This window comes from Poecilia mexicana, unplaced genomic scaffold, assembly GCF_051168715.1.
Source record: "Poecilia mexicana isolate PSO_F unplaced genomic scaffold, ASM5116871v1 scaffold_8, whole genome shotgun sequence".
NCBI lineage: Eukaryota > Metazoa > Chordata > Actinopteri > Cyprinodontiformes > Poeciliidae > Poecilia > Poecilia mexicana.
In genome coordinates this window covers 3,594,858-3,621,351 of record NW_028263377.1, presented here as the reverse complement: position 1 = coordinate 3,621,351, position 26,494 = coordinate 3,594,858, and the positions used below count along the sequence as shown (strand labels likewise).

General features: G+C 39.7%; 2 protein-coding genes and 1 long non-coding RNA gene across 4 annotated transcripts; 1 reads left to right on the top strand and 2 right to left on the bottom strand.

Annotated features, from left to right (window-relative positions):
- Positions 1-378: 378 nt before the first annotated feature.
- mpp2a (MAGUK p55 scaffold protein 2a) lies at positions 379-20,221 on the bottom strand. Of its 2 annotated transcripts, XM_014973956.2 has the most exons (14): positions 19,943-20,221; positions 14,046-14,094; positions 13,661-13,761; positions 13,394-13,549; positions 13,103-13,273; positions 6,514-6,621; positions 4,831-4,950; positions 4,552-4,683; positions 3,721-3,823; positions 3,118-3,186; positions 2,833-2,994; positions 2,495-2,697; positions 827-955; positions 379-729 (listed from the first exon to the last, which is right to left on the bottom strand). In XM_014973956.2, exons 2-14 carry the CDS (start codon positions 14,074-14,076, stop codon positions 553-555), a joined length of 1,662 nt encoding a protein of 553 aa, XP_014829442.1. In that variant the 5' UTR covers positions 14,077-14,094; positions 19,943-20,221; the 3' UTR covers positions 379-552. The 2 variants fall into 2 exon arrangements, with proteins under 2 accessions (XP_014829442.1, XP_087864157.1); XM_088008031.1 differs by lacking the exon at positions 19,943-20,221 and having other exon boundaries at positions 13,661-14,093.
- LOC148157896 (uncharacterized) lies at positions 9,557-11,478 on the top strand. Its single transcript, XR_015764065.1, has 2 exons — positions 9,557-10,542; positions 11,182-11,478. It is a non-coding gene; the product is annotated as an uncharacterized LOC148157896 (long non-coding RNA).
- Positions 20,222-21,890: 1,669 nt separating the features above from the next.
- On the bottom strand, positions 21,891-25,309 carry pyya (peptide YYa). The gene is made up of 3 exons (XM_014973954.2): positions 25,122-25,309; positions 22,341-22,421; positions 21,891-22,168 (listed from the first exon to the last, which is right to left on the bottom strand). The coding sequence occupies exons 1-3, from the start codon at positions 25,307-25,309 to the stop codon at positions 22,144-22,146; spliced, it is 294 nt and encodes a 97-aa protein (XP_014829440.1). The 3' UTR covers positions 21,891-22,143.
- Between the last annotated feature and the right edge of the window lie 1,185 nt (positions 25,310-26,494).

Here is a 26,494-nt window from a genome sequence, read left to right as displayed (position 1 = left end):
GTCCAAGCAATTTGTACGTTAACAGAAAGTAGAAAAATATTTGATATTAATTGGCAGGGTCTGTTTTCTGGCTGAAATGAATCTCTTGGCACATTTTCCGTTTTCTGGCTGAAATGAATCTCTTGGCACAGTTTGACTCCAAAAGGTCTGACCTCCTTTATGATATGTAAAGCTTATGTCTGAAGATTGCAAGTAAAATGTAAAAATAGAAAGTTCTGAAGTCCTCAGGGTTACAGACGCATGCATGTGCATGCACAGAGTCTTACTGAGAAGACTTCAAATCATCCAACAACTTTTTGAGACTTTAGTGCACCTCAAGCCAGTCGGGCCTTTACCACCCAACACACTAAGTTCTGCAAAAGGAATGGTACCAAAGGATGCTGAGTCCTCACATTGTGACATTTTATTCTACACAAACTTTACACACACAGTTCCTGCTGTGGTCCAGGTGCATTTGGTCCAGGATGTCTGATCTATGCTATGCCAGATGTCTGTTGAAACTGATGAAAACATGAGTCTTGAGAACTGAAACGTGGGCAGAGTTCTCAGGTCTTAGAACACCCACGTGACCGGGACCCACTGTGGGTTTTTGGAAACTGTTTCCAGAGCTGCTTTGACGGTGCGATAAGTCTCATCAAGGTTCTCATTGACGATGGTGAGGTCGAAGAAGTGACCAAAGGCGGCCTGGATTTTAGCACTCTCGTCACATGTCCTCTGCAGCTCTTCGTCCTGCAACACAGAACACACAGATTGGCTCTCTGCACACTTCTGTGACACAAATCTTTCAGTGCTTTATAAGAAGAGAAAAGGTTCATTTTGCTCATACTGTCAGGGCCTTTGTGACCACTCCGGCCTCTACAGCCGAGTGATTCATCGCCTTGAGCACCTCAAAATCAGGAGACTGCAGGAAAACCACGTAGGGCAAGAACTCCGACGTCCGCAGCACTTTGAGAGACTAGAAGCAACATGCAGAGTAAATGGACACATTAGATTTTAACTTTAACACTGTATGAAAGTTAACACTTTTCCTGTGCTTTAGAGAGCATATCTTAGAGTTCATGATGAAAAACTGAAAGAGCTGAAAAAGGAGTTCATGAAACACGTCACAGATCTTACAGTCAGAAAGTTTCTCTGTCCGTCATTATGGTCATGGAACCTGTTATTTCCACCAGCCTGGTGCTGATAGCCTACCACAACAATTTACAAAAGTGACTTTGATAGGCTGACCGCTCCTGGAGGGCTTGATCATTGGTCTATGTTTTCTCTCTTAAATTTCTCTATTTGAGGGTAATGGATCTCAGTGTGGTGGTCTGGAGTTTGATAGTAAAATCTAACTCAGTTCCTCCCCGTTCCCATTAATGCCTGATTTAAGAGGGGGGGCGGTCATGTTTTCCAACAGGACCAGGTTGGTTTAGTATGAAGCCCCATAGAAGACATAGGGGAACATTTTTCTTTTGCATTCCATCGCAATAATGTATTTACTAGTCACTTCATGCAAGAATGTTGAATAATGAAAGTCTTTCTGCTTCAACAAAAGGTTTTGCAAGGTTTTTCCATATATGTTAATATCTCGTTTGTGAGACATCTGAAGTTGTATATATTTTTATTTAAGATATAAATGCACCACAAACTTATGTGCAAAATGCCAGAGGCAAAATATGTCAAACATGAGTTTTCTCTCCCAACTCTAAGACATAAAGATGACAAAAACTTCATGGAAGTAAGAATGAAAGGAAGAAAAAGAACATCCAAACTATTTGAACTATTTTTAAGTTATTTTCATGGGGTAATAATATCGCCATCTGACAGTTTTCTGCACCAAAGAGTTAAGAATGTATGAACATGGTTATACAGGTTCATTAAAGGTGTACATAAAAACTGATAAAAAAATATCAATTTTATACTTGTTATCACTATAACAAAATATAGCAGAATGTATGTATTGATAGACAATGCAAAAGAAAAAAGAAAAATTCCCCAGGCTCCTTATAGGCTCCATAGATTAGTTTTTTTGTCTTTACTAACACTGAAAACTGCTTTTTGTCTTTTCAGTGTCTAGTTGTAGCATAGAGCAAGGGGCTGGGCAAGAGGAGCACATACATCAGAATGATTGACAGCACTAAAATCCTCTTCTTGGCTCTGATTGTTTTTTTCTGTCTGAACTGTGTATTTCTGGAGCTATCACTGGGAGAAGGCAGAGGATTTTTTTTTCACAGATTATCTGTCTCATGAACCACATGAGAAGCCAGAAGAGTTAAGACCTGAGCTTCTCGTTGGGTTTTCTGTCCTTCTGTTAGGTGTTCTTGTAGTTTAATTACACTTAAATGTTTCAGATCCAAAAACAAATTTTAAGGTCAGATAAATATGACGAGAGATGCTGACACGACAAAGTGTCAGTATCTCTGACACATTTATCAAGAATGTAAAAAGTATGTTTTTATCAAATCTTTAATGGTATCAAAATCCCAAGGATAAGGTGAACGTGTCTACAAACCTGTGGGTTGGCATCCAGGATGCAGACTCGTCCCGCCTCAACCACCTCGTGGATGGAGTCAATCTTTAAACCATACAAGTTGCCTTCATATTCTCCATATTCAAGATAACGGCCATTCTTGATGTCAGCCTCCATCTTGTTGCGGCTTGTGAAAGCGTACATCCGACTCTCACGTTCTCCCTTTTTAGGCTTCCTGGAGGTGTCTGGATACACACAAAAACAGAGTTATTTCAAGATCTGTAGAGGAAGCATACTCATTAAACATGAAAGAAATCTTAAAGTGTTCACTGAGCTTCGAGTCAAACAACTGAATCACTGAAAGCCATCGAGTTTCCTACATGGGATGGTGGTGCCGAAGAGCTGCGGGTCCCGCAGCAGCAGCTTGGCCTTTAGTCTCCGCCTCCCAACGCCCTGAGCTCCAATTAAAACCAGAGTTTTTCTTTTGAATGGTGGAACCTTGGCCACCTCCTCATACAGCAGGATTTCATGTCTGTCAAACTCTATGAATGAGATGAATGGTTAAAGGAAAGGAGGTGAGAAGGTTAATAAAGAGGAACATTTCAGGAGGACTCTGGAAGAAATGTACATTTTCAGAAGTAAAAACAGTGAAATCAGACGTTTACCTGCATTTTTTGTGGTCACATACATCATCTTCTTCTTCTTCTTCACTCCAAGACCAGTGCAAAGATTTCCTGTCACACCATAATAAAATAATTTTAGTGTAGCCAGTGTAAGAGCGGAAATACTATTTAAGGAGTTGTTTTTGCAAAAAGATTTTGGCATTAGCTAACTGAATCGTCTCCAAAGACTTGGTGGTGGATCTATTCAGCTGCCATTTCAGGCAGTCATATACAAAAAAAATCAGAATCTGTGTTGGAATGAAAATAACAACCTCTAAGCAGGTATTAAACATATTTTCATTAAGCCCATATTTCTGATTTAAAATGTTTCTGCATTGATCTGATTTAATATTCTCATCCTAAGTGTGTTTTCATTGGCTGGAAGCGGAAAATCATAACTAACAGAAACAAAGCTTGAGGACATCAGTTCATTATTAATTAATCAACATAACATCTTTTACTTAGTTAAAGATGTCACTGAAATAAATTAACTTTTCAAAATATTCTAACTTATTGAATATGACTGGACAGACGTGGAAATTTACCAGCAGATGGCAGCAAATCCCTGGAGTTTCAATCAGCGTTTTGTTCTTTCAGTCCACATACCTGCAGGTGCCAACTCCACATCCTTCTTCACAAAAGCTTTTCTTTTCTCCTCCAACATCTGACTGGGAATCAGCCCTGCACTTCCACCCTCCACATGTCGGGCCTGAACACCATGCGCAGCCACACAGCAGTGTTCAAAATATTAGTGTTTAAAACAAAGACTGGAAAGTTCCAAGCTCCTATGAAAGATACTGAAGCAAATTTAATTTTGTAGTAAAAAAGAGAAAGGAAAATTAGGACGTTAAATAGAATCACACTGAACTAAAATTTAGCTGAGTAGAAAGTACTGCTGCTGTTTCTCTGCTCTGTTTTCTCAAACCCCCAGTCGGTTCTGGTTCTGTTGGAAGTCTCTTCCTGTTATAATGGAGTTTTTTCTCTCCACTGTTGCTACGTGCATGCTCAGTATGAGGGATTGCTGTGAAGTCAACGACAACACAAGCGTTTTGTCTATAGACTATGTTCTCTTCCGTGAAGAGTGAATACCTCAACTCAATGCCACCATACAATCTGCTGGGTTTTGTTAGATTAAAAACTTTTGTTCAATTTGAATAATAAACTGAATTTGATTGAATCAGAAAGTGCAATTAGGAATTCTAAACAAAATGTAAAATAAATAATAAAACACGACATCGCTTAGAGCATAAAGTATAGAATTAGACTAAATAGATCTGCCCTCATGGATTGGGTTCATTGTGACCGATACCCATTCTAGAAGATTTTCAAAATTGGAACCAATCCAATACCAATATCTGGATTGGTGCATCTCTAGTCTGTATAGCCTGAGCAGATAAATCCTACATGCTACAACTGTTTTGTGTGTAAATCTCTTACCTGCCACCAGTTGACATCATCTTGATTGACTATCTGAAGGATGTCTCCTGTCTCAAACCTTAAGCCTGCTTCCTTACAAGGAATCAGGGTGTCATTGGCTGGGTCATAGTCATAGTGACACTTGAAAAACACCTGGACAAATTGAAACAAACAGGAGGCTTTACGTAATGGTTTCCCCAACACATTGGTTCAACAGGCACCATGTTCATTCTGGATGACAAAAATCACAAATAAACTTCAGAAGAGCTTCCAGCAGGAGGTGGTGTTAGCATGTGTCACCTGTCTTGGTGGAATGGTCTCATGGTAGCTGGGCAGGATCTTCAGAACCACAATGCCACTGGCTGCTTGCAGCTCCTCCAGCAGCACCCTGGGGTCCTGGCTCACATCTCGCCCGTTCACCTGTCAGAACACAAGAACAGTCTGTTCAAATTAATTATTCACAAAGCTCTTCTCTACGATGAAGCTGTTAGGTGTTTTAACTGTTGCACAGAATGAAATAAAAAAGCTCAGTGTACCAATAACAACAATGCAACACTGATGTATACCAACCTAATTTGTTGTGGAGTATGAGCTTTTTCTAATATACATTTTCATGTTTTTCTTGTTTAGAGTAACAGAATTCAGCATAGGGTTCTGTGTGTGTTTGTGTGTGTGTGTGTGTGTGTGTGTGTGTGGGGGTGTGTGTGTGTGTGTGTGTGTGTGTGTGCGCGTCTGAGGAACTGATCCAATATCAATATCTGGATCAGTTCCACAGACACGCACACAGACAAGACAATTAAAGACAAGAATCTTTAATTTAACTGTCTTTTAATAAAGATCTAACTGAGGATTTGGTTTGCATATCAACCTGTGACTAGAAAATCTATGTACAAAACAATGGTTGCTCTGTTTTTCACATCCGACATTGCTTAATGTGCTGTCCTTGATGAAATAAATTTAAATTGAAGTGAATCACAACTTTGGAGCTAATCTTGCTACATTAACATTTTTCACTTATCCATGCTGATTTTTAACAGACTCTGAGTTCTCATTAAGGGCCAAGATATAAAAACAGCATTCATCATATTTTTAAACCATCCTTCAGCGAGGCGTCAAATATTTAAATCAGGAGCAGAGGTGATGTCACACTGTGTGAGAAGAAGAGAGAGCAGTCACAACATGGCTTTCCTATTTTAAAGCAAAGACAAAAATCATTCGATTTTTATGAGCAATTAGCACAGATGGTACAACATCTTTACACCCCAACTTTACAGGCAATAAATGTATGTCTATTAAATATGGGATGATGGCAACCTCTCATTAGCAACTCTATTAGCAACCATTTATTTTATTTCTTGTGATGTTTGTAATATAAATAATATTTTCCATATGACTTTATTATTTAATTTCTCACTTATGTTTAAAATATTTGTACAGAAACCAAAGTGGAACCAAAGTCACATTCCCTGTTTGGATATATAAACTTGACCAGAGAAGCTAATCCTGACTTAAAATGTGTTTTTTTCCTCACTTTTATTCAGATTACAAACTTTTTTACATTTATTTAGAATTAATGCTGCCTCATATTTTCTGGTTTTAGTTGGCCATGAGTTCTTAGGGATTTTTTACAGCAGTGTCCAGCTTTTCCCTTTCTCGCTAGTTTGAGGAGCAAAACATTGGGATACATTTGGCAACCAATCATAAAAATGATAATGGCAGATAACATTTGAGTAAGTTATTTTATTATTCTTTATAACAATGATTTTTAAAAAGATGATATATATATATAATTAAAATTTTATCTTTAAAAATGTAGTTAGATCATTTGTTTAAAATTTTTCTTTTTTTTTAATCATCTTTGCTCAAACTTTCTGAGGTGCCCCTAACCTCAGAAAGTTCCTTTACTTTGAAAAACACTGATGTAGATTATAGTCTAAGAGCTCAGATTGAGAACCTAGGGGAAGGGAGAAATGGGATAAATGCCTCTTTGATGATGTCTCCAACATGCAGGAGGCCTTGCTGGTCTATAATCCCTCCGTGGAGGATGCGGGCGATCACCAGCTCTCCACCTTCCACTTTGAACGTCACACCCTGAAACAACAAGCAAAAACTGTGAGTGAATCCAGAAAATGCTTAAAGAACAACAACCAACAAATGATAAAACTATGACTCTGTTAGGAGATGTGTTGCTAAAGATCCAGGAGTGAATCAACCTTGCCATCGTCTCTGGAACGTGATTGGAGCAGGACACAACCACTCAGCTAAACTATGTAAGAGCTAAGACACCTGGTGGAAGTTCTAGATGCATTTTCTATAAGAAGGACTGCTTTATTTAGAAAGGTGTAATCTGGCAGTGTCATGTCTGGGTGTTGCTTGTGAACTTCACCTCATCTTTTCAAAAAGCCGATGGTTAGACAGTAAATTCATGATTCAACAATTAGTGGAAATATATTTCTAATTACGCAAGGATATAGGTCGGTTTGGAAACTTTTTCTCCTTTATAGCTGCAGTATAATCCCAGATAGCACATGATGTTAAATCAACGTTGAAAAATAGTTAGAATCGTTGATTTTTGGTTGAAGTCGACAAATGACGGTGGATCAACCATCAAACAACCATCCAATCAAACCGTTGAAACTGTGACATTGAATCAACGTTGTTTTGTGGTTGAAATCTGATCACTGAAATGCCGAAGTCTGATTAATGGTTGATTTTTGGTTGAAGACGACAAATGACGGTGGATCAACCATCAAACAACCATCCACCTCTAGCCAAGTAACCAATGTTGAAACTGTGTCATTGAATCAATGTTGTTTTGTGGTTGAAATCTAATGACTGAAATGTTGATGTCTGATCAACATCTGATCAATATTGAATCAATGTCAGATGTATTGCCGCACCCCTTCCCCTCCTCTCCTCCTCATCAGCGCTCTGGGTCAGAGCATTTTATTACTGAGCGGGGGTTATCACATTTAAATTAACCACTGCAGAGGATAGTCGGTGGTGATTCCTTTCTGTACATTTTCTTACTTGTTCATAACAATTCTCACTGACTGTGTGTGTGTGTGATATTGACACAAAAACATCTACAACTTACTACAAGGAGTGGAGGGGTCCACCCCCACCGTTTACATGAGTGGGATGTCCCAAACACAACTGCTTCGCTGTTGGCTTGTTGGAAAATATGTTAATTCAACGTTGAATTATCATCACAAAGGTTGCATGTTTGGTTGAGGTCGACAACTGATGGTGGATCAACTATAAAACAACCATTCAATTCTAGCCAATTAACTAATGTTGAAACTGTGTCATTGAATCAATGTTGTTTTGTGGTCGACATCAAATAAATGAAATGCCAACGTCGAATCCAGTGTGTTTCAGCACTGGTCCTCCAGGCCCTACAAGTTTTAGGCATTTCCCTAATTCAACACACATGATATTAATTGACGTCTGATTAACGGGGTTTTGCTGAACTGAAAAAACGCAGGTCAGTTTGATTGACGTCAAGGTTTGGGGAAGAACTACCCAGATAGCACACGATGTTAATTTAATGTTGAATTATGATCACAAAGGCTGCATGTATGGTTTCAGGTCAACGACAGAAGCTGGATCAACCATCAAACAACCATTCAATTCTAGCCAATTAACATTCATTGATTGAAATGCCACATCGAATCCAGTGTTTTTCAGCACCGGCACCAGGCACACTGCCCTGCAAGTTTTAGCCATTTCCCTAATTCAGCACACATGATATTAATTAACATTTGATTAACAAGGTTTTGCTGAACTGAAAGCATGCAGGTCAGTTTGCCTTGAGGATAAGGTTTGGGGAAAAACTAGTAATCAAAGTGTTCAGGTGTTTTTTGCACCCCTCACCACCGCCTGCCATTCAAACGCCCAACCCCCTTCCCTCCACCCGCCAAAAACACACACACACCTCTTTCCCCCCACCTGGGCCCATCTACCCCTCAATCGGGTGAAACAACGTTAATTTTAAGTGAGGGTTTTTCATTTTTCACATTTTAAAAGATTGTTTTGGCTAGTGGCCTTTATTTGATAGTTAATTGACAGGAAGGTGGGTAATGAGAGAAGGGGGGTAATGCAGCAAAGGTTGCCAAGGTCAGGAATTGAACCTGTGACAGCTGTGTTGATTGTGGTTTGTGCTTAACCCCTGCGCCACCACAGCACAACCCCTTTTAGGTGAGGGTTAATCACGTTTTAACTATGTGTTGACAACACTGAGTTGTGATTCCGTTCTGTACCCAGATTCACTAGCGGAACAAGTCAGCGTTGGGCCAGGGGGCGGGGCTAATTACCGGACCCCTAACGAATCACCAGGCCCCTGATGTTTATCGCCTGCGCTACCAGAAACTGTTGAGCGAGGGGCGGGGAGGTTGGTCTGCGTTTTTTGGTTGATCTTTACCCAGGAAACACATCGGCTAAACCGTGAGTGAAACGGTCACTGGGACTGACTAGTATATATTCCATTGAGGGAAAGTAACTTTAACATTAAATAGACCTTTCTCAACAGGCGGTAGACTTTCTCAGTCTATAATCACATATTTAAGCCCCCCCCCCCCCCCCATAGTTCTGCGCCTGCCCAGATTGCACATGATGGCAATTCAACATTGAATTAACATCTTTTGCCAACAAGCCAACAGCAAAGTGGCTGTGTGTTTGGGACATCCCACTCATGTAAATGGTGGGGGTGGACTGCTCCACTCCTTGTAGTAAGTTGTAGATGTTTTTGTGTCAATATATCACACACAAATGGTCAGTAGGACTTTTTTATGAAAAAGAAAGAAAATGTACAGAAATGAATCTTCACCCACTATCCTTTACAGAGGTTAATTTAGAATGTAATACCCCCCACTCACTAATAAAATGCTCTGACCCAGAGCTCTGATGAGGAGGAGTGGAGGGGAAGGGGTGTGGCAAAAGAGCTGACATTGATTCAACATTGATTCAACATTGATCAGTCGTTGATCAGACATTAGCATTTCATTCATTAGATTTCAACCACAAAACAACATTGACTCAATGACACAGTTTCAACATTGGTTACTTGGCTGGAGTAACCAATGTAACTATAATTCAATGTTGATTTACCGTTGTGTGCAATCTGAGCAGTTTGTTGGATCCCTCATCACCTCCTAATCTCCCCCTACTTCCTCCCAAACCTCCCCCACCCAGCCGCTCCTCCCAACCTTCTCCTCTTTACCCCCTCTCATTCCTTCTTCCCTCCCCCTCCTTGAGCTCTGGGTCAGAACATTTTATTACTAGGTGGGGGTTAATCATGTTTCAAATTAAGCACTACATGTTGAGAACAGTGGGTTGTGATTCCTTTCTGTACATTTTCTTACTTGTCTGTAAATATTATTACTGACTGTGCATAATGTGTTGACACAAAAACATCTACAAGTCTGTACTAGGAGTTGTACAGTCCACCTCCCCAATTTTACACTTGTGGTTTGTCCCAACCAAACAGCCACTTTGCTGCTGGCTTGTTTGCTACCGGCTTCTGAATTGAATTCTCCGCTGAGGACTTTTATGGTAAGTTTTTCAATATTACTTTGATCTTAAATGTGTTTATTGAAAAATAAGGGCATTGTTTTGTGCCCATAGTAATCCTGGTTATTTTGGGGCAAAACGGATATTTTTAATAATTGAGGTCATGTCTCCTTTTGTATTATTTTCATCCTACCCACCACTCCAGGCCTAAGTATGAAATCCTGCGAGATTTTGTGGGATTTGAGTTTTTAAAATAGGGCGGGGCCTATTGTTTGGTCTGGGAGAACATGTGGTGGACAAGGAAGTGTAAGGCTGGCTGGTCCAGGTGGGCTTTAAATTGTTGTGATAGTAATCACTTGTTTTTAACTTTTTATTATGATATGCTTAGGGTCGTGCTTAAATGAGCCTCTGTACCAGAACAGCTGAGTTGGATGATTACATGACCGTCTGCAGCCATCAAGAAGTGCAGAAGGTTGTTAATCATCCACAGATTCAATCCAGGTGAGGCAGAAGGGAAACACTTAACATGTAAGGCAGGTGAAACACTGAACTAAACCTGCTAATGATTAATTTAGTCTGTTGATTCTTGGATTGGTAACTGGTTAAATTGAACTGGACTATTGTTACTTGTGTGGGATCTTTAATAGCATATAGACACTTTTTAAGGAATTTAATCAACTTATTTGGAAATATTTGTAGTTGATGGAAGATTGAACCAGCTATTTGATCGAAGTTTATTCTGTATAAATTATAATTTTTCCAACTACACTATAAATCACCTTTTGTTCGATTTATTTGTCTCTGGTGTGTTAAATAAACCTGATCCTCCCTGAGTTTTATTGTTAGGTTTTCTGATAAACAGCCCTTTATTTTAAATATTGATTTAATATCAATATCATAAATCCTACACTATACTGCAGCTTGATGGGTAAATGCAGTTGTATATGTAAACATTAAGATAAATATTAATGAAAGATTAAGATATTAATTTAACAGTGAGTGCACATGGGGAACTATATGGTTTGTATTTGTTCTCAGACCTGTAACCAGTACAGTGTTTAATCTTTCATTGTGTTTCAGAACTTTTCAAATGTTTATCATATTTCTAACTGGCACCTTCCTCACTTTTATTTTTTTCAGCTGTTGCTCTGCAGTTTGACCGAAAGCTGACTCTTGAGGACTGCAGCAAAATTGTCCAGAAGTGGCTTCATTACGCACCAGAACGAGAGGAAAACATCACAAGGAATCAAAGTGACACCAACCAGAGTCAAACTGGGGTTACCACAACTTGTACTGTTTCCCTACTTCATACAGTACAAAGCTTAACTTCATGGACTCTGTTCTTCTGTGGACAACAGACTGTTGTTTTGACAGTGAAAAAGGAATCAAATATGTTTAAAGATCTGTCCCTCTTTTCTTAAATAAAATGTTATATCAAACCCATGTTGTCATTTTTAACCTTTTGTACACAGTCTACCCATCATCTGCCAATAATACAGTGTTTAACACCAGTGAAGACACTTTTAGTGGCATGTTATGATGTAGACCTATCAGACGTAAAATGTACATAAATCCTTAGCTTTCATTCAATATAAAAACAACCCAAATCTGCATGTACATCCACAGTCAAATGAGTGTTGAATCAACATTGATTCAATGTAGAATCAACACAAATCTGCATGCAGATCCACGTTCAGATGATGGTTGAATCACCATTGATTCCAAACTTATTCAATGTAGAATCAACACAAATATGCATGCAGATCCACAGTCAAATGAGTGTTGAATCAACATTGATTCAATGTAGAATCAACACAAATCTGCATGCAGATCGACGTTCAGCTGATGGTTGAATGAACGTTGATTCCTAACTGATTCAATGTAGAATCAACACAGATATGCATGCAGATCCATAGTCAAATGAGTGTTGAATCAACATTGATTCAATGTAGAATCAACACAAATCTGCATGCAGATCCACGTTCAGATGATGGTTGAATCACCATTGATTCCTAACTTATTCAATGTAGAATCAACACAAATATGCATGCAGATCCACAGTCAAATGAGTGTTGAATCAACATTGATTCAATGTAGAATCAACACAAATCTGCATGCAGATCCACGTTCAGATGATGGTTGAATCACCATTGATTCCTAACTTATTCAATGTAGAATCAACACAAATATGCATGCAGATCCACAGTCAAATGAGTGTTGAAACCACATTGATTCAATGTAGAATCAACCGAAATCCGGATGCAGATCCATGTTCAGATGATGGTTGACTCAACATTGATATAATGTAGGATCAACATTGATTCATAACTGATTCAATGTACTATCAACACAAATATGCATACAAGTTGACATACAGATGATGGTTGAATCAACATTGATATAATGTCAGTTAGCATGGCCACTAATGACGGTGGATAAACGGCTTCCCTGTAATGGTAAGTTGTTTCTCTATTAACACATTTAGGAAGTCGATTGACAGCACTAAGACCCTCCCCCTGGCTCTGATTGGTTGTTATTGAGTGGTGCGTTTCTAAAGACAGAAATTGTAGCATTGGGAGAAGGAGCTCAATCTTTTCAGATTATCTGTTATTCTGTCATGATCATGTAAAGCAAAAAAGAAAAAAGAAAAATAAATAAAAACAAACATATTTTGTAAATGTTACATACTGCAGTCTTAAGAACTGAAATTATCAAATGAAAAATGTTTTTGGTATTTACAAAACTCAACTTAGTCTCATATTAAAAGATGTTTGATGATCTGAAACATTTAGTGTGACCAAAAAAAGCAGAAGAAATCAGTGAGGGAATAAATACTTTCTCACTGCACAAAATTAAAGCACCTAACTCATCTAAACTATTTTAATCATGTGATGTGCTGTTGTGAGGGAAGATGTTGACATTTAATACATCCACTATGAGATCAGATATATTTTACAGGGTAAAATAATTAAAAGCTAATGTTTGCGGATTTGATGAAAGTAGAAACTTTTAGCTTACAGCAGGAATACAGGCAGTAGAGATAATGCAGTGATGTTCTCACCAGATGTTCCCCAGCTACTTTGCGTATCCCAACCATGCGTATGGCATCAGAGGGCAGGGCTGGGTTGGTCGTCTGGCTGTCTTCCTGTTCATGATCAACACAGTCACACGGGCTTGGAGGCTGGCTCTCGCATGCCTGGGAGGCCACTGAATCATGAGTCTCCAGTAAAGACTAAATGGTAGAAAAAAACATAGAATTCTAGTTTGATATTCAAATTTATCTTTAGTCGGTCAAAGCTCCTGCTTAAAAAGCCCTGACATGCAGCGTGGTGCATTTGTGTACATTCCACACCTGGAAGTGAGGCTGTGTGAGTATGCAGGCCAGCTCAGCGGCAGTGTCGGAGAGCTGCGTGAACGGGTCCAGATCCCTGAGGATCTCCTGCAGGAGCTCCACGTTGTTCTCCCTCACTGGCGACAGCCGCGGCTCCTTGGGGCTCTCCTCCTGCTCCTGACATCCACAAACAGTGAGCTGGAGTTTAATTCAGTGGAAATGACACTAATGTGTTCATTCTCAATCTCAGTTCCACATCAAACATTCGTATTTGAGTGTATGCCTCACCAAAGGGCTTTCCATAATGCCTTTGAGGTAGATGAGGTCAAGGTCGTTGGCGATGGTGGAGCTGGTGGTGCTGTCACTCATTGCGTCCAACACCTGGGGAGCTGACACACACACACACACACACACACACACACACACACACACACACACACACACACACACACACACACACGCAAACAAACATTCAGCAGATGAGAATCCCAGCAAACTTCAACATTACATTAAAAAAAAAAGTCTGACATTGTTGCATTCACTTGATGCAGAGAGAAGAGCCTTTAGGTGAAGAAAGGAAGAAAGATTTGTAAAAAAATAAAAAATAAAAAATAAAAAAAACAATAATCTTATGGTGATAACTGCGAACATGAAGAATTGTGTCAGGTCTCACCAGGCTCTGTCCTGGTGGAGGCCACAGGCATGGCAGAACTTCAGTCAATCTGAGAGGGACAGAGAGAGGGAAAGCAGGGTGGTGGAATGACTGCAGAGTTTAAGCAAAAAGATGACAGATCTGAGAACAAACTTATCATCAGTTATAGGAACTGTATTCATATGCTCCAAATGCAGCCAAATACCTCAAATGTTTGGGGGAAGAATATGTTTTTACTAACAACAATCAGAAACATGCAAGGTGCATTAGATTCAGCCCCCTTTATTACCCACACACCCATAATGAATACAAATCCAGTGGAATTAGTTGACGTCAAATCAGCTGATTAAAAACTAGAGTCCATGCGTGTGTGATCTAATCTCACTGTAAACGCAGCTGCACTTTGACGACTTCCAAGGTTTGTTAAAGAACATCAGAGACCATCCATCGTCATGGAGACCAAGGAACCCAGAAGCAGATCTGGAGAAGTTTACAGCAGGGTCAGGTTTTACAACAGCACACAGCTCTGGTCAGTTCATCATCTGAACACGGAAAGGAATCTATAAACATTAGTCAGAGAAGCAGCCAAGAGGCCCATGGTTACTCTGGAGGAGTTGCAGAGATCCACAGCTCAGACATCAGAATCTCCCTGCAGGAAAATCACTAAACTACACACCTCTAGAAGAGTAGCAAGATGAAAGATCATGTTTCCAGAACGCCATGAAAGTTCTGTTTGCAATTTTCCACAAATCATGTAGAGAAAACACAGTAAACAACAGAAACGTTCTGGAATGTTTTGGTCAGATGAGCCCAAAATCCTTTGGCATGGATGGAAAAGAGTACATGTGGTGAAAAACTGACCCAAAATTCCCACAGTGAGACATGGTGGAGGCAGCATCATGAAGGGTTTTTATTATTTTCTCACTGACTCAGGGGCTGCAACTGCAGCAAAAGGCAGCACCACAAAGCTTCAACTGAATACAAATGTACACCACACATTTATTTATTCATTCTGAACCAAAGAACAATTTCAGCAGATAAACGGTTTTCCTTTAACAGTATGTTGGTTCTCACTGTTAGTACCTGAGGACTTGCTGCTAAGTCCTCAGGTACCTGAGGATGATTGGGAGCTGCACAATAGCAGCTCAGACAGTGAGAAAAAATGTGGATGTTTCTTTTTATTTGGTGTATGTAAACTTCTGGTTTCAATTGTTGGGAAAAAAATAAGCTTAACTTTTTTAAAACTGACTAAATCAACAATGTTCTGTCAGAACAATGAGTCAAAGTCGTTACCTTCAGACATCCAGAAGTTCTTAGAAACAATATTCAGCTCTTCATTGGTTCCATCCAGATCAACAAAGACAGAGAAAGAACCCATACCATGACAAACACACACACACACGCACGCACGCATGCACACACACACACACACACACACACACACATATAAACACACACACACAGAGTGATGTCAGCAAAGGAAGGCGGAGCTTCTGCGATTGTTCCAGAATGAAGTCTGGCACAGACTGATGAGAGAGGGGAGAAGGAGTGGCATGTGGGTGTAACTAATCTATACATCACCATGACAACACTTTCAGCTACGCTTATTTTGATTAAGTAAGAACAGACCAGGGTGCTCTTTACATGTGACGATCTATACATCTAACATTGTAATGAAAAGCTGCTGTGAAATCGCATGGCTGCCATGGCAACGGCTCCTCCATCAGCTTTCACACTCACATCGCTGCTTATTGCTGCAGTGAGGATTATACAACATCTTAGGCAGAGTAAACTGGGAGGCAAAATAACAATCTAGAAGAAAAACTAGATTAACTGAAAGACGATCATCATGTTTGTCTTCACAGATTTAATAATCGTCAACGCATTTATGATGGTGTCAGCAAGCTGAAACAGTCGAGACCCAAACAGCAATTTTAGGTGAAACGAGATGTCAACCTAACTGCCTAAAAAATCTGAGCCAAAAATCAAAGCCAAAACTTTGTTTTGTAAACAGGGACCTTTAGTTATACCTCATTAGATAAGCTGGTATCTGTATTAATAGGAAAAAAACAGAATTATTAACCTAAAATTATAACAACATACAGTTATGGTACTAAAAAAGGAAGATCATTAAAAGATAACATCAAATGTACAGAATAATACAAGTCCACCATACTACCGTTCCACTGATGTGTTTTTGAACAAGGGTGCTCATAAAGTTTCAAGAGTCTGCGTGCGTGCGTGCGTGCGTGCGTGCGTGCGTGCGTGCGTGCGTGCGTGCGTGCGTGCGTGCGTGCGTGCGTGCGTGCGTGACTGACAATGCTGAATCACTCTTTACTCCACCAGCTTCCAGTTTCTCAGCAGATTTAGAGAAGACACTGAAACACAAGCATGGTTCAAGACACTGAGTTTCAGTAAAACTTTTGTTTTTTGGGGGGATTTACGAACTGTGTGAAGGTCTGGAGTAAGGAGAGGTTCACTGAGATTGTTTCCAAATGCAGTGAGGTACAAAATGATCTAAACAAGTTCAGTTTAACTTCATCAGAATAATATCCACATTTCTGAAGCAGGACATTAGCTTGAGCATATAACTTATGAACCTGAAGGTAAATATACTCATCATTTGATAGACAACTTGAAGTGGGGAATGCTTTACTTTAGTTCTCTTTAGTGCAACAGATCAAAATAGCACAATTTAATCAAGTGAACTTAATGGAACAGCATTATGTGTTTTCCAGGCACATCATGCCTGGAAAACACATAACACCTATTAAGTTGTTATGTTAACTTCTGTTATAAAAATGACAGAAGTTAACATAACTTCTGTTAACTTTAGTCATTTTAAGTCATGACTTAAGTCTGTCATGACTTAAGTCATATTTTAAGTCAAATATGACTTAAAATGAATGTTACTTCCAAATTTAATGCCTTGAAATTGGCCTCTGTCTCTTTAAGAAACTCCTGCTCTTTTTGACACTCCGCCTTCAGGAAGTCATCGCAACATGGCTCCTCTATTAACCCTATAACAACTTTTTTACCAGAGTAGAAGTAGCTCCTATAGTAAGTTCAGCAGATGCACAGTTCCACCAGGTATTTGCTAATTGCTGCTGGCTAGTCTGAAGGAGCTGAGTGAGGGAGGGCTGGTCTGTGAGGTGGAAGCTCTGAAGCTTGAAAACTGCAGCACTGGGGAGGAGCTGTGCATGAAAGAATCAACGCAACACTCCAGGTATGTTTTTGATGAGATAATAACATTATAACATGATGTAAAGCTCAAATAGTGGATTTTACAGGTACTGCCCCTTTAACATTATGAATGGTGTTCCTATATATTTCATAGTAACTGCTCAGGTAGGAATCATATAGATCCCTCAGGTCATCAGACATATACTCACTCTGTGCAGTGTTTAGTTTCCATCACCCTCAGCTCTGGAACAATCATTCTTTAGCTTTTTACTGCCTTAAATGTTGTCATTTAGTTTTTTAATTCATTTTATCTGTTTCTGAATTGCTCTGTGTTTGAATTACATTGTAAAAATAACCTGACTCCATTTTTCCTGAAAGCGCAGTTTCTGCTCTGAGTGCCCAACATGTCAGGCATTATTGCATCTATCAGCTTTTTCAGCATACAAATTTGTGAGCATAAAAACCATATTTATTACTTGATAACACAGAAAACATTGAAGAAGGATGAATGACAACAGGACAGGGGATACATTTTAAAACTACAACTGTTTCCATACTCTGTTTCCTTTATTCATACTTAAGGAAAACAAATCAAATATAGTTTTCTTCACTTTTGTTCATCTTACAGTCGGCCATTGTTGTTCTTGTTCTCCCCCCCACCATGCCATTAATGCAGACACGCCCCCACCCACTCATCACAGCGCCGCCTCCATTCATCTCCCACCGCCACCCATCTGCTGTGCTGAGCCATGAAACAAATGTCACAGGCACAGTTAGCACAGCCCACTAAGAAGTGTTAGTACAAAGGCTTGGAGAGCAGCCAAGCCTGGTTCTACTTGCTCTGCTTCTATATTTTTAAAGAACATAATTATTAGAACTTAGATTTTAGGAAGTATTTCACTTCCTACAGCATTTTTTACATATTCAGAAGATGATGTCCTAATCTGCAGCGTAAGATAGAAGTGTTGTTTATGTGTAGCCTGTTTAGATGTGATGATGTTGGGGTGTTTACATCCAATAGGATCGCCCTTTTACTGCCGACTGGAATCCATGTTGGTAGCTTTGTGGAAAGAGTTAAAGTAAAGACCTACAATCTTTGGGGAAATGTTTTACTAAATGTTAAAATAAGACTTAAGAGAGTTTGGAATTTCAACTCTAATCTGTTTAATTTTTATTTAAAAAAAGTCAAAACAACATGCTGTTTTTCAGTGACTGCCCTCACAGTGAGGGCGACTGGCTCAGTGGTAAAGTAATTGTTTTGCAATTGGAAAAGTTGTCACATGTTGATGTGTCTCTGGAGAAGGCACTTATCCTCAAGTTGCCTTCTGACTGGTGTGTATGTGACGGTGAATGAGTCTGAGCGATCAGTGTGACTGGAAAGATCACTCCATCTACTGACCAATCATTGAAGGAAGGCTAAAGAGTATCTTTTGAAATATGTCTTTTTTAATTCCTTAAATAGAGGAATCAACTAAAATTGTATCATTTTGTAAATGTGACCTAAAATCTAGGTAATGGAAACTGATGTGTGCATCTCAACTCTGAGGTTTTCATTTAGGCTGATGCAATGCGATCGTTGGCAGGACAGGAATGGTTCGCTGGAATCACAGAAATCAAGCCGAACTACTTTCAATAGGTTTGATTTCAATCCAACATATTGCTCAGTCCTGGACTAAATTACAGTCCTCACAGATGCTTTAAAATTTAGATGATAATTTCTGAATTCTTTATGTTTTTGTGAGGAAAAAAAAATAAAGAAAAGCCTACAATGTACTCAATTATGAAAACACAATCTTGTATGTACATCATAATAGTGATTCTAGACTTGTGTAGCAGCAGTTTGACATTTTGGTCTCATTCATCCAGTCGTAGTGTACACCTGCTTGTCTCTGCATAGTCGTGCGTGGTCTGGGGATGGAGGAAGGTGAGATACACCATGCAAACAACCATGTACACACACTCACTCATAAGGACAATTTAAAAAGCCCAATTAACCCAACAGTCATTTTTTGAGATGTAGCAGGACGCCACAGTACCTGGAGAGAAGCCATGCATGCTCCTTAGACAAAGCAAAGTCTGAGCTGCAAAAACAACAAAAAACTGCTAACTGCTGCGTCACCATGCAGCCAACTAACACAGACTTAAAATTAAAGAGTAAAAATATTAACAAAACAAATCACATTGGTGTGATTCGTTTTTTTGTGTTCGTTTTTTAACCCCAACATGTATTTTAAAGAATCTATTTGCTCCATACAACAATTCACAATGCGGTTTGACCAGTTGAAGTATTTCAGTAGCTATTCATCCCAGAGCTGATCAAAGCCAGTCCAGGTTGAAACAGACACTACGCAAAATTAAGAAGCAGGGAATCAGGTGTCTTCAAGTCTGTGTGCAAATTAAATTATATTTTAAACCAGTGCGTGCATCCCACTCCTAACACAATAGGAGAGATGCTGAGCGCGGCTCTAATTGGTCTCAGAGGTCATATATAACCAAAAATGACACGCCCACTTTCAAAATGCGTACAACCCAAAGTCTGACCAGAGAACAAAGAAACTATTTACCTCATAACATAACCTCAGTGTACAGTCATACATCACACCTTCAACAATACAGCTCCACCAGCTCTGTGAGCATTAAACAACCGAGAGGACAGAACGCAGCAGTGAGAGCTGCAGGTCTCCCGCCGCTCTTTGTTTGGGGCCGGAGACCCCGGAGACCCCCGTCCCTCCTACCTCTGAACACAGGGAGACAAGCTTCCCGCTGGTTGGAGGTCTCGTGCGTGTCTTGTTGTTGTCTTGCTCGTTGTCGACGTTTAGAACGGCGACGGTGTCAATGCGACCGAGAAATAGCTGTAACTTCCGTGAGAACTTCAAAATAAAATATTTGGACATCCGACGGTAAAACACAAAGCGCTAAGATCTGCAGGGCATGATGCGCACCGAGCTGACAGAGGCTCGCTGTTCGCGTCTCACCACATTAGCCTCACTGCTGAATTAATGGAACCCCAGAGAGCCCCTCCCTCTGCTGACCCACACAGACAACCAAACACACCTCCACTCCTCTAAAAAACACATTTGGAAAAGAACAAGCAAAAAAACCTTTTAATAAGACTACATTTTATGAGACATCTTGAACCAAATCACATAAATAAATACACTAATTTGTCTAATTATTTAGACTTAGCAATTAGTTGTGTTTGTGTTCTAAACAAAGCCCCTAAAGGAGATCCTGCTGTCTTTAAATCTCTATTTTATTTTATTATTTTTTTTAATGTTATGGAAAAGTTTAACAGCTCTGTGTTTTCTAGACAGGATCTAGACAACCTCTGAATGAATGACTGAATGCAGGGCTCTGAACTATCAGCTGGTTTTTTTAACTACCGTCAGTGGCGCAACTGCACATTATTCAGGTGGATGCGAAAACATAAATCCCCCCCCCCCCCCAAAAAAAAAGGAAGGAACGTCAGCGTAGAAAACATAGGCTCGCTCCCCCCCGGCCCCCTAGGCGAGGATACGTTAAGGGTGAAACTCGCGCTAGATTTACCTCATTATGTGCGTGAGGTGAAGGAGCGTAAGGCGCGCTGATGTGAATGGGAAAACATAATCGGCACCCTCCAGACGGGGTTTTGGCGCCCCCTATGGTGCTGCGCCCCTATGCGTTGCATGCGCTGCATACCCACTCGTTTTGGAACTACTGTAGTCAGTGGCGCAAAAGCGCCACTGACTACAGTAGTTCCAAAACGAGTCAACACCACAGGGTTGGATGTTGCGTCTTTTGCGTTTGCAAAATATACATGCCAAATGAAATGACTGCTCTACAATACCTACAGTGTTGAGATCACTGGACATTAATTGTGTTTTTTGCACAATAAGGACTGAATGTAGTGTGAAGTGCTTTGGAGTAACTGGTCTTGATAAAGAGCTCAAGAGATTTTGACCATCAAATAAATGTGAATATCAAACAATGCTTACAGGCTTAGAATGGTGATTTATTTGAAAGAAACTAAGAATTTACTGTGATTAGTCCTGACATTATTATTATTATTCTTTCTTGGTTCAGTGTCAGCAGCCACACCCAGACCTGGTTACAGCCAGACCTGAACTAGCCTATTACACAGAAACTGTTTGAAATTACGACATAGGGATAAAGATCTCACAAAGTAACACATCAGGTCTGACAAAAAATTAAAGAACGTGTCCCTGAGATTTGAGTAATGTTCTTCCTTTTTGTATATTTTGTATATTTATATATCCAGTGTTTTATGTGTTTAAGCTCCACAACCCCGATCTGTCCTGTCTTCAACATTTTCATGGTAAAAATGATTTGAGTCTGGACTTGCGCCCCCGTGTGGCTGTTTGTGTGTTTGTTTCTGTTCTGCGATGGATTCTCTTTATCTTCTGGTAAAATATCCTGTGGCAGTGAGGACACCACTGTTTGTATGACATCATATTTTGGATTACTAACTATCATGATGTCATACAAACTTGTGACAAAATGCTAATATTGGTCTTCTACATCATACAGCTCAGCCTGTTTCAGACTTTCATCCCATAACAAGGAAGTCATAAACAAACGTTAGTCACACAGAAAATGGTTTTATTCACATCCTCTGTTCTTCCTCTTGACAGTGGTAACAATGAAACAGAATGTCTTCACGATACAGTGATGGAGGGACACAAAGACACGGCTCCCAGGTCGATTGGCTGCTCTGACCTCACATGTTTTAATCTGGACACTGACTTACAGCACAGCACTGTTGGAACAACAAAGTTGTCGAAATGACGAGAGACACAGAGAGAGCTTGTGCTCCGGTCAGCAATGGTCATTCTGTTGGCTTTAGAGGGGGTGAGAGGCACCTGTTGGCTCCTCCAGGTGCATTCTGGGAAGGCCCCAGAAGAGAAGCACTACGAGGAGGAAGGAGGGCTGCAGCATGTCACCACATGAAGGAGTCATCATATCTGTTGAGAGGCAGACAGAGAGAAGCCAGTCAGCGTCTGGCTTTTCATCACATGCACCACCCCTCCACACACACACACACACACACACACACACACACACACACACACACACACACACACACACACACACACACACACACACGCTCCCCCCAGGGTGGATGAGGTGCTCCACCTTGATCTCTGGTCTCTGCTGCTGTCGCCTCCAAACAGCAGCTCTGCAACCACGTCCTCCTGAGCCGAGCGCTTCCCGTATCTGTAGAGGGGAACAGGGAGACATTAAATCTGAGTTTAAATTCAATTAAATTGCAGTTTTATCAAAGATATTGATGTGTTTTCAATTTTATAATAACTGTTTAATTACATCATTTATCTTTAAGTGAGTGTTTATGAGGAAAGCTGTGATGCAGATTTACAATCATTGGTCCCCTGTTGTCCCCATCACCTTTACTTGAGATGGAGCATCAGGGGCATCTGGGGCTCATGTGAAACCATTGCATGGTTTACCAGACAGTAGATTGCAGGTGTTTTTCTAACAGAAACAACAAAACGCCAGCAGCCCGAGCTGCAGCTCTTGTTTTCCCATCAACACACCCCACCATCACAGCATCCAATCTTACGCCGCGCTTCTTCATCTCAGTTTGTCAGTGTGCGTGTGTGTGTGTGTGTGTGTGTGTGTGCGTGTGTGCGTGTGTGTGTGTGCGTGTGTGTGTGTGTGTATGTGTGTGTGCGTGTGTGTGTGTGTGTGTGTGTGTGTGTGCGCGCATTTGTGTGCATGTGTTTGCTTATTGGTGTGTGTGTGTGTGTGTGTGTGTGTGTGTGCGTGTGTGCGTGTGTGTGTGTGCGTGTGTGTGTGTGTGTATGTGTGTGTGCGTGTGTGTGTGTGTGTGTGTGTGCGCGCATTTGTGTGCATGTGTTTGCTTATTGGTGTGTGTGTGTGTGTGTGTATGTGTTGCCTTGCAGAGAAGCAATCAGGCAAGAAATACACATTTGGATTCCCAGCTGGTACCGTCTCGTACTGTAAGATGTTCTCCATGTCTCATAATGGTCAGTTCTACACCATAAATCTCCAGAGTCGGTCCAGCCTATATTTTCTACCTGCATGACTGTTATCTCATTTCCACTTTCATCTGAAAGAAAATAGTGAAAACTTTAAACCTCGTGCATCTGCATTCGATGCACAAATATTCACATACTGCACATTTGTTAGAAATAACTCCACTCTGTGGCACATTTCATTTGATCTGAGAATAGTATTTTTAATAACTGTACAGTATTTTTTTTCTTGGTTGTAAGTTTGCTTTTATTGTGAAGTCTCTTTTAGTTTTTCTGTTTTTATATTTTTATCATAGTTTGAATTTGCTTGCTTCATGTACCAATGCACCAATACAAATATCCTGACTGGTTTTTAGTTTTTACCCTCCGATGTGAAATTTAGTCAATTCTGTTAAGAACACAGATACAAGTACCTTTAAAATAAAATAAGAATTTACATTTCAATATTTCTTCCAATTTCTTTCTGAAAATGTCTTTCTTTGTGAAAATGACTAACTGTGAGTCTGATTCAGAGCCAGCCCAAAGAATAAATGAATTGAGCAGAGGGTCCCCTGGCCTTCAGGGGCCCCATAAATGCTTAAATACAGATGATATATCTAGAAGTTTAACATTTGATTCCTGAAAATGAGTATACTATTAAATTAGATTTAACCGTTTCATCAGATATCAATTTAAAATGTTTAAATTGTTTATCATTTAAATTTAGGATTTAAAAGAATGGGCCTTTTTTTTTTACCTTTGTTGTGAAAGTACAAAGAATAATCTTCATATTTTGTTGTGTTATCATAGCTACAATCTGATGCAATCTTGGTGTTTGAGTTTGTTTGTTAAAAAAAAGTCTCAGCAAATTACCAATTATCAGCGACTGATTTTAAGCTTGGCCAATAAAACTTGGCTTCCTCTCTCAGATTCCACCAAATGTACAGCTTTTATTTATTTCTCTGTTACCTTTGTTGTTTATCTTAGCACTTATATGTTGAAAGCATACAAAAATGTAAATATTTTGTGTACTTTTGTCTGAATATAACAAAAGCACACAAAACACAAAAATAATTCCACTTTCACACAGTTTCCTATAAGTAAGGGTCCACTCTTTAAACTCAGTGAAACAGCAGTATTGGAACAGTAATGTATTTTATTGGCCACAAAGTGTTTTCATAATCAAGTCCCCAGGAAGACATAAAAGAAACAAATGTGTTTTTCTTGACTGCATTCTTCCAGCATTAAAATATCAATAAGCTATTTAACTTCCATGAATGAGAGCAGATGGCCCCTGAGCCAGACTACTTTAAATAAAAAAGCTCAACACTGCATTACACCTGAGAACATCAGGCCTGGATTTGGCCCTGATAACTAAATTTGGGATTCTCTCTGGGTCCATCTTTATAACTTTTATTGCTCTGCTGCTGTAGATTTGGAGGCCTGCAGGTTCAGGGGAAGAACCGTAATCTGATCAGACTGGCTTCAGCTGCATGCATGGAGGAACCCCATGTTGAGGGCAGGACTGGGGAAGTGGTTGCTGTTGTGACTCAATCAAAGAAAAATGTGTGTGATCTCAAGTGGAAAAGTTAAAAGAAAAAACATTAAATTCAAGGGTAATGTTTTCATCCCAATGCAATAATTTTTTTTTAACATCTTGAGTTGTTTTTTCTACCTACAAAATGGTGGAAATTGTTCAGTGGTAAAAATGAGTAATTCGAAAATGGTAATGTCATGAAATGGATTTCTGCAGAGCCATCCTAAAATCAGTGTAAAAAAAAAAAAGAATCACATAATTGTTTCTTTTACAGTTTTAAAAGACAGACTTTTTCTTTCTGTCATCATTAATGAAACTAAAATGAGTTCTACACATCTATTCTGAACCACCGTGCCCTGCGGGACATGGAGGACGCGCACTGACCTCTGCCTGGTGATTAGGTTGATATAGTGTCTCAAGGCCGTGTAGTACTTGGCCAGCTCTTCAGGTGGAGCGTCGTCTCCAGGGTTCTCTGGCTTGGGAGGATAGGCGTCTGCCAGCGCTCCCAGACAGACCAGCACACACAGCACAGCAGCCACCAGCATCGTCCATGGTCTCAGCATCACAGCCATCTGCAGCAGACACAATATAATATAATATAATATAATATAATATAATATAATATAATATAATATAATATAATATAATATAATATAATGCATTTGGTGTAAAGTCAATTCAAGTACTGACTTTGTATTCAGCCATTTGTGCAAAACACTGTAGGGTAACCAGACCCACCACAGCGTTGGCCAAGCTCCCAGAACAGAACATAGAAAATACAAATAAAATGGAGAAAAAGAGAAAAATTGAAACAAAATTGATTTACTGTTTTTAAGAGCATATTTGGAAGTTCTTAGAGAGGTTATGAATTATATTTAAAAAAGGGTTTATTAATATGAGGACATTTTGATAACAATGACTGGTGTCTCTTAGACTTTGCTGATGTTCATAGGTGTTCGTGTAAATATCAAACTGAACTAAAGCATCGATGCTGCGTGCAGGAAGCAGACGAGTCAACTCCCGAGGAAGCTTTTTCTGTTGTTGTTGTTTCTTTTTTACTCTTTTTAACCCAATAAATAATTGCTGACCAGCAGACGTTTCCTCAGAATTGTTCTGACCACTTCAGGAATCAATTTGTCATACTTGAAAAACGTAATCTAGCCTAATGACGTCAGAACCAAAATACATTCAAAGAGAAAGTTTTCAATTAAATATGCAACTAAATTTAATTCCACATGAGATCCCCGCATGTATTTATGGAAAATGACGCACAGACGAATAATACGAACGCTTAGGAAAACATTATTATTATTATTATTATTATTATTATTATTATTATTATTATTATTATTATTATTATAAGACCCGTGCGTATGTGTCGTCTCAAATCTTCGAATACTGTCGAAAATATACTTCATGTCTTGTTCGTTCCTTTTCTCGCGCTAAGTGAGAAGAGATCTGCTCCTTCAGTGAACTTTAAAACCTCTTACACCCTCAGGGGGTATAAATACATTTAAACTTAACATTTTGGGCAAAACCTTTATGCGGAATAGTTTTTGAAAGATCAAAGCCTCTTTTAGCGGATAATAAAAAAATAAAATAAAATTTAAAGGCACGTGGAGCCTTTGTTTACAGAGCGAGCCGAGGTCCCGGCAGCTGGACCCACCGGTGGGTCCGTCGGGTTCTAGGGTTACCTAGGATCATTCTGGGCTCGGACTGTGGCTGAGGCCCGACCTACCGAGTCTCTGTAAAGCAAT

What these genes read in the sequence shown, in the direction of transcription:
- mpp2a (XM_014973956.2), bottom strand. Translation starts at nt 14,076, where the DNA reads ATGCCTGTGGCCTCCACCAGGACAGAGCCTG. An exon ending in ATGATGTCAACTGGTGGCAG is followed by an intron (nt 3,824 to 4,551) that starts GTAAGAGATTTA and finishes CATGGTGTTCAG; the next exon opens with GCCCGACATGTGGAGGGTGG. An exon ending in CTTCGGCACCACCATCCCAT is followed by an intron (nt 2,698 to 2,832) that starts GTAGGAAACTCG and finishes GTGTGTATCCAG; the next exon opens with ACACCTCCAGGAAGCCTAAA.
- pyya (XM_014973954.2), bottom strand. Translation starts at nt 25,309, where the DNA reads ATGGCTGTGATGCTGAGACCATGGACGATGCTGGTGGCTGCTGTGCTG. An exon ending in AACCTAATCACCAGGCAGAG is followed by an intron (nt 22,422 to 25,121) that starts GTCAGTGCGCGT and finishes TCCCCTCTACAG; the next exon opens with ATACGGGAAGCGCTCGGCTC. An exon ending in AGCAGAGACCAGAGATCAAG is followed by an intron (nt 22,169 to 22,340) that starts GTGGAGCACCTC and finishes GCCTCTCAACAG; the next exon opens with ATATGATGACTCCTTCATGT.